The sequence below is a fragment of the Sipha flava genome, unplaced genomic scaffold, assembly GCF_003268045.1.
Source record: "Sipha flava isolate LNK unplaced genomic scaffold, YSA_version1 194_pilon_pilon, whole genome shotgun sequence".
Classification (NCBI taxonomy): domain Eukaryota; kingdom Metazoa; phylum Arthropoda; class Insecta; order Hemiptera; family Aphididae; genus Sipha; species Sipha flava.
The window spans coordinates 1281729-1299648 of record NW_020272758.1 but is presented as its reverse complement, the minus strand read 5'-3'; the positions used below and the strand labels follow the sequence as shown (position 1 = coordinate 1299648).

Below are 17920 nucleotides of genomic sequence, written 5' to 3'. Positions count from 1 at the left end.
AAAAATAAAAATAATAAATAAAAAAGAAAATAACGTAACTGTAAGACCATTATAGTTATTTTCTGCAAATTCCTCGAGTTTTGCCTACAATCTAAAATACAAATACGAGAGCCATCATTATATTTGTATAATCACGAGCTCGGGATCCACATTTTTACAAACGATTAAACAGCAACATTGTATTATAATTGTGTTTACGGGTTGACTTGAATTATTAATGCCTAAGTAATTAAAAAAATAAAAGAAATAAAATATTTACGTTAAAGTGTTCATAAAATACCAAATGTTTAAATTTAAATATAATATATAACAACATCGAGTATTTTATTATTGAAAGTAAAACAAATTAAAAAAACTTTTCAAAGTTATTCACCCCAAAATCGTGCACGTACACACGGTGTTCGTATGATGAAGGGAGGAAACAAAATTACTCATTTATAGATTTGCCAACATTAAAACATAATATAGAGGTGATATACCTAAAACAGTGCCGTCTCGAGCGCAGAGTAAACGGGTCAATAACCCAAGGCCTTGCGTATATAAAATAATATAATATGTTATATTGTGTACATACAATTATTTCTAAACATTTGAGAAACGACTTGAAATTTAAATATGTTGCAGATAATATCAATGCTTACAAAGTTAAAAACTGTTTACAACAGACTGACTATTGTAACATAACAAACAATATTATTTTGAACTGATATAATTAAAATATACTGTTATGGTATGAGGTGAATTAGATTTTATTTTTGTATTGAGATTCTACTATTAGTACAGTGTCTACCTACCACAGATGCTCATTGATCGTCTTGTGAATATCGATTGAGTCCAAGAGCCTCGAATTCTAATGATGCCCAGGACCTTGCAAAACCTGAGAATGGCATTGCGTAAAAGATGTGAGGTACAAAGAACATAATGAGAGAAAAAATAATCATCTGCGCGTAAGACAGTTGCTTGTACCTGCATGTCATTTACGATCCTTGCGGTGTATACTATGTCGTGGTACGTGTGAACGTTCTGTTGCTCGTTATACAATTTTTTCCTGAATTAGTCGTTCTGCCCCATAATGTACATATATTGCCGGGTTGAACTCCGTGAGCCCATCTAACGGACCGTGAACACATTTTCTACTAACCCTGAGGGTCGTGTGATCACACTATATTGTTTTAATACTTTTGTGATACCCCGTTAAACACATATTTTCCGTATTTGGCGACACGAATGATTATCTATAGTAATTTCCAAGGTACGGTACATTAACAAAATGGATGTCTGTTAAGAGTCATTAAAAGTGTCTTGGATTACGAGGAGTTCGATAAGTTTCGAAACAGACCATCAAAAATGTTAGTCCACAATCCCCGATCTATCATGTACATTGTGTACATTTGTCTTTCGAAGATCGACTTAAAACGATCATTTTCTCGTGAAACGCGTGCTCGAGCAATGCCCTGTTGATAGCAAACACGTGCAAATCGTGTACATTTTTGCGAAGAAATAAAAACTTTCAAAGCTATATTATATACTTGAATAGGGCGTACGTTTCTTGATAACTGAAAAATGTAATTGAAAATCGAATTTTCCCGACGTTGATACAGTGAAATACTAATAATATATATATTTTACTTCGACATGCGAGTTAAGCGTGCTGCGTTTCGCCGACAGCAGTTAAGCGAAAAAAATTCGGATTCCGAACAACCGCCGGTCGAAGGATTCATGGTCGAGTGAAAATAGTCATCACGGCCGTATCGTAATAATACCACAGCTAACTTGCGAAACGAAGTTGAACAAATCGCGTGCGAATATTCTAATAAATACGAACGCTACAGGTAAATCGGACAAAATTTTTTATAGATTTCTCGGCGGAAGTCGGTCGAACATGAACAATTGTTCTCGTTAAAAAAATATAAATATAAATCTTATTCGTGCGCACAACACGAGATAATAATGTAATATGTCACAGAATATAAATAAACGCAATACTTCGATTGACCCACAACCATAATCGTGTGTCGTCGTCGACGTTTAATACGAATTCGTCGGACCAGTAGGTACGTGATGTCATCGTTGGGGTTGGAATAATAGTGCCGATACGTGCAGCCACGGTACACGTGAGTGGACGAAACGAACTGCGTTTAAAAGTGACTCTGCCAGCGTTTGTTAAACGATTCGAAATATAATTACATGCCAGTCGGACGCGTGGATCCGGTTGGATCGAGCATTATTTTTTTTTCCTACACTCCGTCGACCATCCTACCCCTCTCCTACCCGACACATGGTCGGACGAACCGTAATCTTCCGAAATTATGTTGATTGGATGCGTACCGGCGGCGCGCTGTGTGTATAATGTATAAAAAAGGTCAAGTTACGCCGGTAGACGACCGTGGCCTATCAATTCCGAACCGTCACGTATCCGTTTATTTTTTCATCCGAGGAAAAAAAAAGGGTAAAAAGTACGATTATCCACTTTCTCTTTTCCACCATTATTCGCCGCGCGTCCCCACACGCCCGTTTTCCTCCGATCGACAGTTTTTTAAATATTTAGACCCGTCCGTGGATTTCGGTCACGTTTTAATTTCGCTGTGCAAAGACTTATTAACGGGCGATTCGTACACGGACGTATACCGCATATAATGCGTGCACTACGTTTACATTTCCATTTTGTCTCCAGCGCAGCTGATCCGACCGTTCGAGATCGGTTTAACAACACGTTTTATCAATTTAAACTCATTACTGTACGCCTGGAGCGCATTTTCGAGTTCTCGGAACAAACTAAGGTGACGTGGTGTAATTTTTACGGGAAAACGTCACTTTCGGAGAGCACTCGTGTGCACGTACGGATCAGGTGATGTGGGGGTGGAGAATAACCGTCTCCGAACGTGTATTGCGTCCGTTGTTAAAATCAACCGTTGCTGAATGTACGCCATAATCGTGTACGAATTTGTTCGTATGCCGTCGCGATACACAATGTACTCGACCGCAAGACACTGCGTTACATAATGATAATAACATGCGACACGATACCAATATTATAATACCGTCAAGGGGAAACGGGAACAATAATTATCAAACGTCAGTTTATTAACAAAACCGATGTGATGGTAACACAATAATGTTATGCCCACGATGTGTCATTTTCTCGTGGTGGTGTCAAAACGGAGCGAGTGCCACAATAGACACGGGTGAAAGCACAACCATGTCGTTTCGGATACTGTACGTGCGATTGCAAACGCTATTTAATTATTTACAGTGCAGGTGTACGGTGTACTGTTTGTAAAGCACGACTTACAGACAACTTTCAGTATCCAATCGGCTTCGAGGAACATGGAAGGTACTTGCGGATTTTCCGCTCGGCAGGTGATCGACTTCCCGTTGTCGTCCGTCGAAGGCACGAACGTCATCTCACTGGTCGTAACGTTCTCTTTGACATCGTCTTGCTGCAATACAGAAACAACCACAGATCGTATTAGACGAAAATGTATTCAACACACATTTATAACGTATTTTTAATCAATAACGATATATATATATTTATAACAATAAATTAATAATCTATATGTTAGTGATACTATTTTTTTTCTGTCATAAGATCAAACCATTTGTATTCGAATAGATAAAATTAATTCCGTTTTAATTATTAAAATTGTCACTGATGTATGGTAACGAAAAATAATCGAATCAGTTTAAAAATATATACAATTGTTATTACTATATTATGCTATTTTAACCAATTAAGACACGTCTATAAAAAATGTCTGGATGAGTATGTTTAGAAAATTAAAAATATATACTAATACAAATAAGATAAGCAAATTTTACGTATGCAAATAAATTTATCTTGATATTTTAAAATATTGTTACAAAAATGAGTGCACGGAAGTGGTGTACTCATAAATTATAATAATATTTATTTTATATGAGCCGTTCATTACAAATTTGTATCAACACAGAGGGGAGAAAATAAATGAGATAATCTACTGTGGTGTGCTGTTTGTAAAGAGTACAGGGTGTACGGAAAAAGTTAATAATGAATTTCTATTTAAATATGTGTCATTTTAATATTCAATCCTGTAGACTCTTTTATTATAGGTGTTGATTCAAAGGAATTGAAGCCAAGTTAGATTATACTTTTAACCATAATCGTTGGGCAGATTAGTGTCATAAATAAATTTGATTACAAAAGTATAAGCCTTCAACGAGCGCTAACTATATAGCGAAAACATTTGTCCGTGTTATATTATAATTCGAATATGTCAGTCTTTTAGAGATTTCCGAGTTTCGTCGCGAAACAACGTTCATTGGATTCCTGTTACTAAAGATATTTATTTTAAGCTGCGGCTATCAAATTGTACAGTTGAATTTTAATAAAAATAGTCATCACCATATTTAGTATAAGTGATATATTATGGTTTTTTTTTCTCGCACATTCTGTTATTTACGTTTTTTTTTTTTTACACTTGGTTACTTGACAAATCAACAGGATAGTGTACGGTGTTGCTCGCGAAATCATGACTGGCCATATGGATTTTTATTATAACGAGACGGAAACTTTCGCGTGGCTGCTGCTATATCCAATTCGATTGCTCTAGTGTTATCCACATCACGTGGTCAGTTAACATACAAATTCGTTGTGTCATAGCGTACGCCATTGGCGTGGCACACTTTAATTATCAGATTAAATCGCCTTTTACTCTGCAAGGGTATAGGGTTGGTTATCGGTGCACTATTCGTATTTCACGTGCATCGATTTTGGTTTTAAATCTGGAAAATTTAGGCTTTCCTCGGAAAGATTGAAATTTTATCACGTTACTGTCTGTGTGGATAACGTGCGACAAACGTGTACGAGCGCGATTTTATTGAACACGTCATGAAAGCGTTCGAAGTCTGTGATTCGCATGAAACGTAAGACGAAGTAGCAACAGTGGGATCACATATTTCGTCGTTTGTTTACGACGATGATATTTAGTAGAACACTTAATTATAGGAACGAACATCGCGTGGGTTGTTTGTGAAACTTAACTTAACGATTTTTGGTATATATGTGCATTTTTCTCAATGCACACTTTGAAAGTCCTTTGATACTTTGCAATAACAATAAACATTAATATTTTTTTCACAGAATGCCTTTATTATAAATAACTTTTGTCAATTTAATATACTCCAATAAACCCGATTCAATTTCGTACGATTGCGTGTTTATTTTTTTCTGACCAAGAATATGTTTATTGTTGGTAGATTGAAATTGTAATCAAAAATATTTTTAAAGTTCCTATTTGTTATCTAATTTTGTTTAAATGCGAAAATATGCGCGTATATTTTATATTGATCGAAAAAAAATATATATATTATTACGAACAAGACGTTTACAAAACATCATTTCATCATTATGTTCGATTTAATTTCTGAGAAATAGCCTAGTGGTGAAAAGGCTGTTCCATGCTGATATAAAAAATAAATAAATAATAAAATTGGCTGTACTATATATAAATAAATATACGTGAATATATAAACCGTACGAATCCAAGTCTTTGAACACTATTATAATTGAACATATCCAAAACAAGAATATTTTACCACCAGATATCACGACCAGACCATTTCGTTGTCGACGCCGCGGCTCAAATCTATTCAACAAACGCTTGTTACTCGATTGAAAAGTTTTTTCCCGCGACCCGCCGCCAAGTATAATTAATTATTTTTAAAGTTTCCCGTTTTGAAAACGCAATAATAATATGATAATATAATATACACCCGCGCGCGTTGGATGACAGCGACACTGACGTTTAATTTAAAACCAAACGCACAATGAACACCGCGCGCCCGGTTGGTAAGTACAAGGGGGTCGTATTGTGGAGCAACCATGAGCGTTCCGTTTGTGGCGTGGACACGGAAGCAGTGGACAGCTCGTCATGTACGTTCGGACATTATTCTTTGCATCGGTCGCCACAATGGCTTGGATCCCGGTCGATCGATAACGCGCGTGATACCTATAACCACCCCCGTTGTAACCACTACTGATAACTTACACGACTGTTTTCGACCGTCTTCGAAATGCCGATACGATTTTCGCTCCTGTCACCTTCGTCGGATATACATAGCCGGTTATACGTAATCGTCGGCAACGGTATACGTCGCGTATAATATATCGTAGCAGCCCCGTACGGCTTGCACGCGACCGTGTTAAACCAGCGTTGGCGAAATATCGCGGGTAAAATATGTAAATTGCCCGGCGACGATATGGTGTTGGTGCGAAACGTTGGAGTTTCTGCCCATTAACAGTGTACGAGGGACGACCAGTGGAAGGGGACTGCAAGAAAGGTCAAAGATTCAGTTATTCCTACGGGAAAAGACGTCCGTCGGCGGCGGTGCAGGCGGTAGGGATGATGGTGTGGATGGGTGGTCGGCGAAAGGGGCGCGAGAAGGGTTGCCGAAAATGTTGCCGAAGGCGAAAATTCTTAAAGCTTCGATTATAATGTATACACCGTGTATTCGTGCGGTGCGCAGCGCAGCGATGTGAGAGACGGCGGTGGCTTTATACGGCGTACACGTCGGTACGCGCGTTTCTCCGTGCCCACTCGTCGACGTGCAAACCTCTAGTGAAACTCGCCCCCAAGCGATCGCGCAACCCTGTAACACCGACGGCGCCACGCAAAAAAGTCTACCGGAGTCCGATCGGCGCGTCCCCTCCCGGGGGTTTTTCGGTTTCGTTGATTCCGGTCTAAAAACATTGCTTCCGAGAAAACATACCCGCACGAACGCAGTTTATAATATTCACTGTATTATATTTATAAATGTTTATAGAACGTGGTGGAGGTGGCGATGGTGGCGGTAGGGGAACATATTATATTATGAAACTATCGTTCGGCTGGTTCCGTTTTTCACGGTTACGTAAAAAAAAAATGATGAACGTTCTGTTTAAAGTTTCATCGGGCATTACCGAAAGCAACGCATACTATCCTTCCACCGCTCGCTCCTTCCCATCCCTTCGCTACCGTTCTCGCGCTCGCACTCAAGAACCCTTACGATAATGTGTGTTAGTGTACATGTTTACGCGCCAGCATTGAGTTAAGTCCGTGAATTCTTCATGCATCATTTCCCGTGCTCCCACTTCGCCATCTCTCTCTCTCAAGCCCCACTCGGGTAACAGTTACATATTACGTACACCTACCCATGGCCCGTGGAACAAACGCGTATGTACGTGACGAACAAATTGTCTGCGCACGCGTTACCCATAAAATCGGAGGTTTTATTTTGTTTGTTTTATTTTTTCTTTGTATTTTTACCATCCGAACGAGACACGAGAGACGACCTCTCCTAGTGGTCCGTACATACTCACATACAATATACATACATACATACACGATTCAAGTTTACCGTGCACACCCTGCACTTCCCCCGTTACAGTCGTAAATCATAGGGCGATCTGGCGTGTGTACATATATAAAAACGTATTATACATATATATATATATATATAATATATAGCCGCCTGCACCTTACCGCCGGCAAGGAGGAAGACGAATGTGTAAAACAGAAAAAAGGTTCTAAAAGATTTTGCATATATATATATATATATATATACGATATATACGATGTCGACGTCTCCCTGGTATTTTTATTTTTTTATTTTTTATACCACTCAAGCAGTAATGACTTTAATAGATTACAGTCAGCGGTGTGTTGGAAACAGATAAAAGGCTAAAAAAAAGAAAGAGAAAAAAATCGACAGCGTCCGTGAAAATAATTCATGGTACATTCATAATTCAGTTTTTATACAATATTTTCTCACGCACCCGTCACCTATGGAATCTCACAATTTTTACCGCATTCTGTTTGGAAATATTTCAACTCGTTTGCTGTCCAACTACTACATAAATTATTCTACTTGAAACTTAATGTTTATTATTTAATCCCGACAAATCACGTGGCAACATTGTTTTCATAGGATATGTGGTGTTTTAGTTAAAGCTTAAAATTTAGTTGTACGCAAGCTATGCCTTTAATATATTGAGTTTTATCTGCAACCTGCTACTACATTCACCAAAACCGAATGATAATTTATAAATTTATAAAAACAATACAGATAATAATAAATAAATAAAAAAATCAATATTGTCACCGATTACAAACAATTGTTTGAGCACTACGTTTTGGGGGTTGCTTATTATAAAAGTGATGCAAATAATATTATTTATAATAATAATAATAATAATAATAATAATAACAATAATAAAAAAACCATTAGTACTTAAAAAATGTCTAATATTATTCCTACCGAGCATATTTCGCATCAGCATCATGGCCCAGATATACTGCTAACCCACTCAAAATATCCCTCAGACAAATGAATATTTTGTTGTTTTTTTCCATGTAAATAATTTATTCAAACGAAAAGTTTGCGCGTCCAATATTCATAAAGAAAAAAAATCCGCATCAAAAATAATAAGACTGAAATATTTTGAGTCCATTGGGGACTGCTATCACAACAACTGCTTTACAACATTAAAAACTAAAATATTTAATGTTTGTGTTTTTCTGGAGGAGAAACGCAGAAGTGATGATAATTTACTTCTTCGACTAATACATCTTCGAGTTTTAAAAATTTTACAAATCACATGTACTACTCTCTTTAGATTTCTGTGTTCAATTTGTGTAACGAACTATTATCGTTGACAAGAAATGAAATAAATAACATAAAAATTATATTATTTTCTCACCACAATGGCTGAAAATAATGAATGTAATAGTTGTACGATAAACATCGATTTATATTAAATATGATACGTTATCATGTTTGTAACGATTGTAAATCAATTACATAATTATCGAGACCAACATCAATAATAGAAAAATTAACTTACACATAAGATACAAAAACAAATTGTATTAATTTTATAGTATTATAAAATTACTATTCAACGGGTAAATAGAATAGTAAATTTTTAGATTAATGTTTAGATACATGTAAATAAGTAAAGAACAAATTACAGAATAAATAATTTCAGTCCAGTTAATTATGTTAAAAATCCATTTTCGTTCATCACTTATATTTATTTTTACTTAGAATGAACATTTCAAAAATCATGTAGGGTATACTATACAATCTAAAAACTGATATCGAAAAGCATTAACATATTCAAATTGATAATTTTTATTAAAAGTAATAAAGATTTTATAAATTTTAATTATTTTATTAATTTCCGTCAAAGATTGTTGAATAAAAATTCGTATAAGATTTGGTGTTTTTGAAATGTTGTAATATTATACCATATATATATATATATATATATATATATATGGTATATATTTAAATTATTTTTTCTGTCTAGAATAACAAAAACATAGAAGTTGTATGTAAATCGAATTTAAAAGTCTTTCTACTTATAAGAGGGTCAAAAGAATAAATTATGTTAAAATTTTAATAATGAAAAAAAAATGTATAATATTTACATTAAAAATACCATCGTTGTATAATATACTTATATTATTATGTTATGTAATGTAACATACATAGAAACATTTATATTATAAATATAATGTACATAATATACACTTACCTACATATTTTTTAGATCTTTTTTTTTTTATTTAATTTACAAAAAAATGGAACAATCTTAAAATGAAAATAATTCTTATATTCTTAACGTGTTACTTATAGTTATTATATTCTTGCGCGAAATCATATCTATTATGTATATTGTTCTAAAAATAAATTATAAATAAAAAAGTATGTATGTGGGAATATAATACAACTGGATGTTTAGAAATTATCATTCAATAAGAATGTACGATACCACAATATATAATAAATTCTATTAACAATTTATTTATTTTTGATTTAATAATTTAATAAAATGTATCAGAGTAGTTGTTATATGAAGCTTTATAAAATCAATTTAATCAAATTATAATTTATTAAAGGAATATAGAAGTTTAAAATATATATATATCATTATTATGTTTATACATTATATATAACTTATAATAATAAATAAGCAAGCATTTATTATTTAAATAATGTAAATACGAAGCGTATTTAAATTGTTTGTTTAAATGCAATCTGAACGTATAAAATATAAACAAAGCTCCGTGGAATATGATTCATGATGGAATGATAATTTGACAACAAACGCAATTAACGTTACAATTCGTAATTTAGTCTTATTAAATTCTAACTTGTAAACACGAAGTAGTGAGATACACACATATTTCTGAAATATTATATGCTTCTCTCCTTGAAAGCAGCTTCCCTCCACTACCCATATTTTTCATCACCTTTCATGGTAATCAGGAACAACTTTATGTCTTCTTTGACTTAACCTATAGGGGTTTTTTCTTCATTGATCGTTTTTTTTTTTTTTTGATTTAGTTTCGATGACCACTACGGGAGTTTTGGTCTACAATTATTCTTAGATCTCGGTGTTAAAGCTTCAGCTGCTTTTGTAAGTATAGTATTACTTGCTTGATTCTTTAATATCACCAATTGGCTTTTGTTTGTAGAATTCTTCTGAAGTGTCTTTGTAAATAATTTCCATTTCGCTTTTTTAATATTGTATCATTACGGCTTTAGACTATTATTGGTATTGTTAATTTGCATTGATGACAATTTCCAGGGTAAAAATTATAATAATACGATTTTAACACTTTCCCACCACATATCACACACATAAATATAATGTTATAGCAAAGTATTATTAGAACCGGTAAACTGAGAATTTCAGATGAACGTAATAATTAAACGAATTGAAATGTCTTGCCTGTGAAACACTGGCTTTGGCAATTATTGTTAAACAACTAACTTATATTTTATTAAGTTATTTTATATAAAACCGTTTGAATAAATTATTATTAATTACTGAATCATTTTAATAACATGCTCGACGAGTACTGCACTGTGTGTATACAATAATAAAACGTTTACCTCCAGCAGTGAGTTCTCGAGGAGAAAGTTAAATGAGTATAATCACATTCGGCGAAATCATTTGTTAACAAACGCAGCATTTGCAGTAGCACTTGACCATCGGTGTACAAAAATGTCTATTCTAGCGTAAATTTATCATTTTCATTACTTTCAAACACCCACTTGAGAAAAGCCGCATTAATTGAAATAAATTCACATCGCATAATTTATAATTGTTATTATAATTTTTATTATTATTATTATTATTATACTGTACATAATTCATTTGGTGCCCGATTTCGGAATACATAATATTATAACGGTTTTTCTAATTTGATTTACGCTATCATTAACTAGTGTTTACGGTATGTTTAAAATACTTTTTACATTCTTTAAAAAAACTTTATCGCATAAATCGTGTACACATGGACAAACTTTACCGCGATATTTGCGAGAAATATTGAAATTATGTTTGAACATAAATTTCTTAATTAATTATAATTTGTGGGTTATATCCTGTGTACAGGCTTGGACAAATTGTCTGGTATTAATTCAAGTAAATATATATGTAAACGGAACATTACATGTTTCGTGTTACGCTCTGTGCAAACGTTCGTACGATATTGTTATTTATAGATAATATATTAACCGAATATTTTCCTATTGTCGGTTTTAAATGGAATTAAAAGTCCGCGGTGTGTGACTCGATTTTAAAATAAATAAAATTCTATGCCATACTCGTGGGCTATCTTATTGGCCTTTTAGATTTATGTCCAAACTTGTTTAACACACGTAACACTACACTATATCCTTTATCTCAAAATATCTTACTATTTCACCACGTGTTCGAATGTGGTTACTAATGAATGATACTCGATGAGCAGTAATAAACGAATAACTATTCTCGTATACGCCAATTAAAATGAACACACAACTTGAATTGAGATAACACTTAAGATAACGCATATGTTTCCCGTTGTGGTCGAGTCATACGATCATCACAGAAGACTCTTTACTCGCCTTTTATAAATTCGCTTGACCCGATGAAACACGTTTATTGCTTACACACTAATTGACTGTATTAATTTTTGTAAAAAATCGTTTTCTTGTATTTTAAAATGTTATTTATCGTCTGTTTCCCTATTGCAACATGAATTTACCACGGCAAATGTCCCGTAAACGAATCGATATCGATGTTGATGTTAGGACGATCGTGGGCGATGGACTTGCACGTCGTCGGATGTTTTCCGATGGCTTACGCAGAACAATTGAAACGGCCCGCGGCGACTGGTCCGCATCGGCGTATCATTTTACGTATTATTATAATTTAACTATAGGAAAAAGCAGGATTATGCCTTCGCACGTAAGGGTTCAATGCGTCGAAAACGGCAGGTACACGGTGCATGCATTATCACGACGACGGGGTGGTGCAAGATTTCGCGAAGTAGAGTAACACGCCGTTTTGCCACGAAGACGCGGGTCACGACGGAGTGCATATCCGTGTCGCGATGTACCCGAAACACTTTCTGCCGCCTCCGTGAACGTGTCGCACCGAATACTTGTGCACCGCGGGCGTGTAGCACTACACACGTCGTACACGCGTATTTTATGTTATACATTTGCAACGATTTTACGTGCCCGTCGGGCGGCCACACGTCCTGCGAAACGGCCCGGGCCTGGGAACGAATTCAATTACGAGTGTTTCGGGTGCGAATACTCGTACACGGTGACCCCGTGCGAGCACACAAAAAGTGTATTATTACGATTATTATGATTATTATGATTACGATTATTATTATTATTAACGTTTCGTGTGTCGCGCGACGCATTGTAGTAGCGATACAAACCGCGAGCGGGACGTCGTTAGTGGGAAAACGTGACTATTAGGCGCACGCACGCCCACTCGGATTCCGCAAAACATGCACACCGATCTGTAGACCACAGCGGTACGGTTTCGACGCGGATTGTCAGCAGTTGAGCACACGTAACCGACGACGTTCCCGACGTTCATACGACGGGAAACGTATAAATCAATTTTCCTCGCCTACTCCAATGAACAAGTTACAGGGTGTGTCGCATTATAATTATACGTTGTATACGCACTCCGACCACGTACCGTACACCCCCTCTCACCCGACGACGGTACCGCGTAAAAGTTTGTAATATATTCTTTCGTCCAGCCACACCGGTGTACACACCCCATTTATCGCAATGGTAACGGGCATGTTCAGAGGTACCGATAAAACGCATAATATGATTTATTTGATTTTTTAAAATAAAAAATACACTTGTCAGTACAAATACATGTTTGTACGTGTACGCGTACAAATCGTAATTGCGCGTACGGGTATTTATGCACGGAAGTGTCGTGACGGGATCGCGCTAATCAAAACGTCATTACCCGTGCGCAAACCGATAATGTCCGATATTAGTGCCAAGGGTCGGCCAGTGAGGTGTTGGCCTCCCGGTGAACCCGGATAAGATCTGACCCTTGCAACCACGTGCATTTGCACGTACAGCGAGTGTGTGCGCGTATGTACGTGACGTGTTTCGAAACGAAAGTGAAATAAAACATTAGTCCGGTGAAAAAAATTCGTTACCGTATGTCGACAACGACTGGCATAGTTTTGGTTCGACCGTGTGACCACACTATACAGCACCTTACTTGCCCCACGTGTATTGCGATAATTATGTCGCTTTTGATAAATATACTAGCGATAAATTAAAAAAAAATAAAAAATAAAGGTAGAAAAAAATCCGGGGCGTATTATTATTATTATTGCTATTTTTTCGACTAAATCGTTGAATTAATATTGCTGCGCGTCTAATACGTAAACTATTGTAATACACGCTTTCGAAATCCGTATGCTACTATCGAGCTTTTGCATTTCTTTTCCACAGTTCACATATCGAACTTACTACTTTTCGCAAACTGTGAAAACGGACGCAGTGCGCGAAACCAGAACGAGATAAAATATCAACAAAATGAGTGCGCACATCTGATCCCGTGAGTTTATTAGTTATAATATAAACATATTATGACTCAGTTCAGACGACGCGTTCCATTCCGTTTAAGCCGAACTACATTGGTACACATGATCGTTTAAATGTTTCCGCGTCTCGTTAATGTTGATCACAGGATAACATTATTATTCACCGCATAACGAACATCAACAACTCGGTTTGCCATCAGATTATTAGTGTCTACAACACGCAAATTATTATAGAAACTCTTTACACCGCGATTGTGTTTACATAATATTCTATGCATGGTAACCGCATTACTAATTACGGGTAGGCAATATTTGCATATATTATCTACAATACGAGTACACCTACAAGAAATCGTATATTTCACCAGGACTACGTTTACGGATAAAATACGAACGAGCGGCGAACAACAGGATCAGCCGTGAAAAACAAATATAGGAATGTCGAATAACACTAGTCGACAGCAACATCTAAACATGACATTTTTGACATCGATGAAAACGAAAACGAAACCCTTCCAATCATACGCCTATTGTTATTTCATCCGAGACCCTTTGAAACCCACGAATAATTCTCGAATCTGCGCCTTTGAATATCTTCGAACGCAGGTGTGCATTGCAACCTATTCAAATACACAGTGATTATATCGCTCTTCGGAAAAAGAAAATCCGAAAAAAAGGCGTACAAATAATTATTAAATAAATGAGTTAATATACCTGCAGTAGATACCGTTACATGTCTTGTTATGAACTTCATATAATAAATGCTTAGCTAATCATACGAATTGATGAATGAGTCGAATTACTCGGTGATTTACTGTTTTGTAGACCACTCGAAAGTCATAAATTAAGTACAACCCATTTGTATATACCAAAAACTTTGTTTTCCGTATTTGTAACACTATATTTTCTCCTTATTATTAAAATCAAATTGCGTTATTGAAAAATATTAGTTAAGCGATAATAATTGTAATATACAAATGCTTGGTCCGCTCTGGTTTACTTGGTCGTTTTTATTAAACAAACAATTTTGCACCTTCCCTCCAAGGCTATCCAGAATTGTGTTAATTTTCAAACGTTGTATTAAAATTTTTTTTTAACGATGTTTAAAATATGTTTTGAATTATGTTTACAATAAATTATTATTATGCAAGTAAATATTATGATCATTTTTTCTGAGCTTTAATTTATTTAGCTACCTAAAATGTTTGATTATTGAAAATCTTGCACACCTTGTTAGCGCGACCATATTTATCGAATAAATCCGAAATAATTGGTGTAAACAGTAATTTGTATTTTCTATACCAGGAAATTAAATTATATTCAACTGTTATATAATAATACTAACTGATCGACAGACGTTTTCCTGTATTAATTATGAATATTGAATTCGAATTGGTATAATTAATTAAAAAAAATATTTATTATTCTAATATGTTTTATTATATACAACATTCTTAATTTTTTTTCTTGGGCGATTATAAATAGTTTTGTTGGCATTCCGACATGGGAACAGACGATGTATAACTGGCCATGTAAAAAACATGGATTTTAAAAATTGATGCCACAAACACTTAACGACTGCCCTTGAGATTTATTTGTCAACATTGCAAATGCTAGCCGCACTTGCAATTGCAACCGTTTAAAGTCGAATAGCATTTCGTTTGGAATCAAAAGAATCCGTGGAATTAAAATATCTTCGCCTTTGTACTTCCCTTTAAAAATTGTGGCTTCGATAATGTTGTTCATTAATTTCTTTACCCCAATTTGGGTACCATCAAAAAGACGTGGCTGGTTTATATTCCGCAACATAATGATTATCGATCCGTGTTTTAATTTCAGATTATGAAGTGTTAATCCAAACAATTCCAGGAATTTAAAAACTCCATTGGATAGTTGACAACATTATCTTGGTTGGTAACGGAATCAATAGATTTGTATGTCATTAATTCCCCAGCTATCTTATTTTGAATTTGAAAATTAATTTCGTTAACATCAACGTTTATTGTAGCAAATATAACTCTTTCGCTCAACTATACATGATATTTATAATTTTGAGCAATGTTTGATAAAACCTTCTCGATGAGTTCGGTCTTAGTTTCAGTATACTGACAAAAATTGGTAGGAAATATGATATACACAAATGATGAGTCAACAAGTATTTTGCCATTAACAATATCCAACAATTGTTTGGAAAAAACTTCTACAGATGGATCGTTCAGCAATTCGACTCGCATAATCGACTTGTCTTACTGCACCGCCCATAAAATAAATTTGCAAACATTTGTAAGTCACTATTCGACGTTTGCAATAAGGAACCTATTAAATGATATATTTGACTTTGAATCTTAAAAGTAAGCATCACATTTTCTTGAATAACTTTTGTTGCGTCAAATTACATCATTTTGAAAACAATTATTGTGTTGCTGGATATTTAGTCAAAGAATATTTGGAATCTGTCCCATTTCCGGAAACCACTGAATGTAATAGCTCTTGTTGGGTACAAATATTGTGTGAGGATCGCGGCATATTGGCCTCCTGCAAACTTGGTCGATAACATGATCGATTTCTTAAGAGGGGGTAGTTAGCTGTGCTGTTTTCCGATGGCTAGCCTGCTGCCCGCTCCCAGGACCTGTCTGTCATTGATCGTCTGCACGTTCATCATCACCATCGTGTGCTTGTGTTCATGTGTTTTACGTAGCTGTCTAGGCAAAATAGCATATCCGCTATTGTTTGTCCGGTGCGTCGCCACCGTTAATACTAACAATCGCCGACGTCGTGTACACTGTATGCCATTCCATCGTTAGTGTTTTTTGTTATATATTTCGTCGCCCATAGCACTCCGCGCCACGTGGTTTGACCGTCGTCGTCTCATCCACTCCGTTCTCATCATCGAGAGACCTCAGGAAACCTTTTACGTATCGTGCTCTCGTTGCCATTGTGAAGTTTCTGGTAGCCATCGTCGCGCTCGTGTTAGCCATTGTCGCACAGTTGTTTTTTTTTATTATCGTTCCGCGAGTGTTTTTTTTTTTTGTTCGCCGACGTCGTGTGCGCCATTAATGTCGTTATCCGAACGGTTGGGAATTCCCGTCTTTCGGTTTGTGTCCTTGTGACGTCATCGCCGGGTGCCGAATCAACATTTTTCATTCACATGTGACAGCGGCGCTCTCTACGTACGCGGCAAGGAACCTTTCAACTGTTGTGACAGGTTGGCCACCAACCATACCGTTACTATAATTCAATTCTGCATTAGTATTACCAGGTCGTATACCTTTATCAATTTGTTATTTATTATTGTTATTCTTTTATTATTAATAATTATTATTATAACGGGTGACCGTATGTGGTCGACTCACTTAGTCCATAAGTTGCTAATATATATTGTTTTTCTGCTTTACGATCATCTAATATAATTTGCAATTGTTATATTTATTATTTATTACTCTAGTTGGTTACCCCACCTTCATCCACATTACTTCCAAACCTAACCATACAGTCCACTCTTTCTCTCACTCTCTCAGGTTTCTTTTCATACGACGATTTAATTATTTTACGATTGGGTTCTTTATCGGACGCCGCCCGTGCGTATAAACGATAGCCCATTCGATCGTCGGTTCTGGTGTACAACCGTTAATTGCCGTACAGCTCTGGTGGCGGAACCAATGGCGTCAATTTGATTTGATCGCTTACGCAATATAATCCAGGATCTTCATTTTTATACAAAAATGTCTTACAATATTGGTACACAACGTTCATTGTTCTAATAGTAAAGATTTGCTGTGAACTGTTTTACCGTATAATTAATTGCATTTCGATTGGGGTTGAACACAAAATTTCTATGTTGTTGATTTCGATTCCATCGATTATAATCAACTTCATTCCGCGCGTCACATTGCACGCATGCTGTCAATTCTATGTCAAACGTCAAAAGGTTACAAAAGTGTATATTGCCCAAAGCGCTACGATTAGATTAGAAATAATTTTATATGATAATTAAGTATTCTTAAATTTTCTAATTTTCCATGCAA

At 35.5% G+C, this 17920-nt stretch overlaps 1 protein-coding gene across 2 annotated transcripts in view; it reads right to left on the bottom strand.

The window, feature by feature from the left end:
• The window catches only part of LOC112681662 (B-cell receptor CD22-like), a 356479-nt gene that overhangs the window by 61230 nt on the left and 277329 nt on the right, over positions 1-17920 (bottom strand). For both annotated transcript variants that reach the window (XM_025551937.1, XM_025551938.1), the window contains one exon: positions 3293-3440. In XM_025551937.1, the coding sequence (XP_025407722.1) occupies positions 3293-3440 (148 nt within the window). The remainder of the gene's footprint in view (positions 1-3292; positions 3441-17920) is intronic.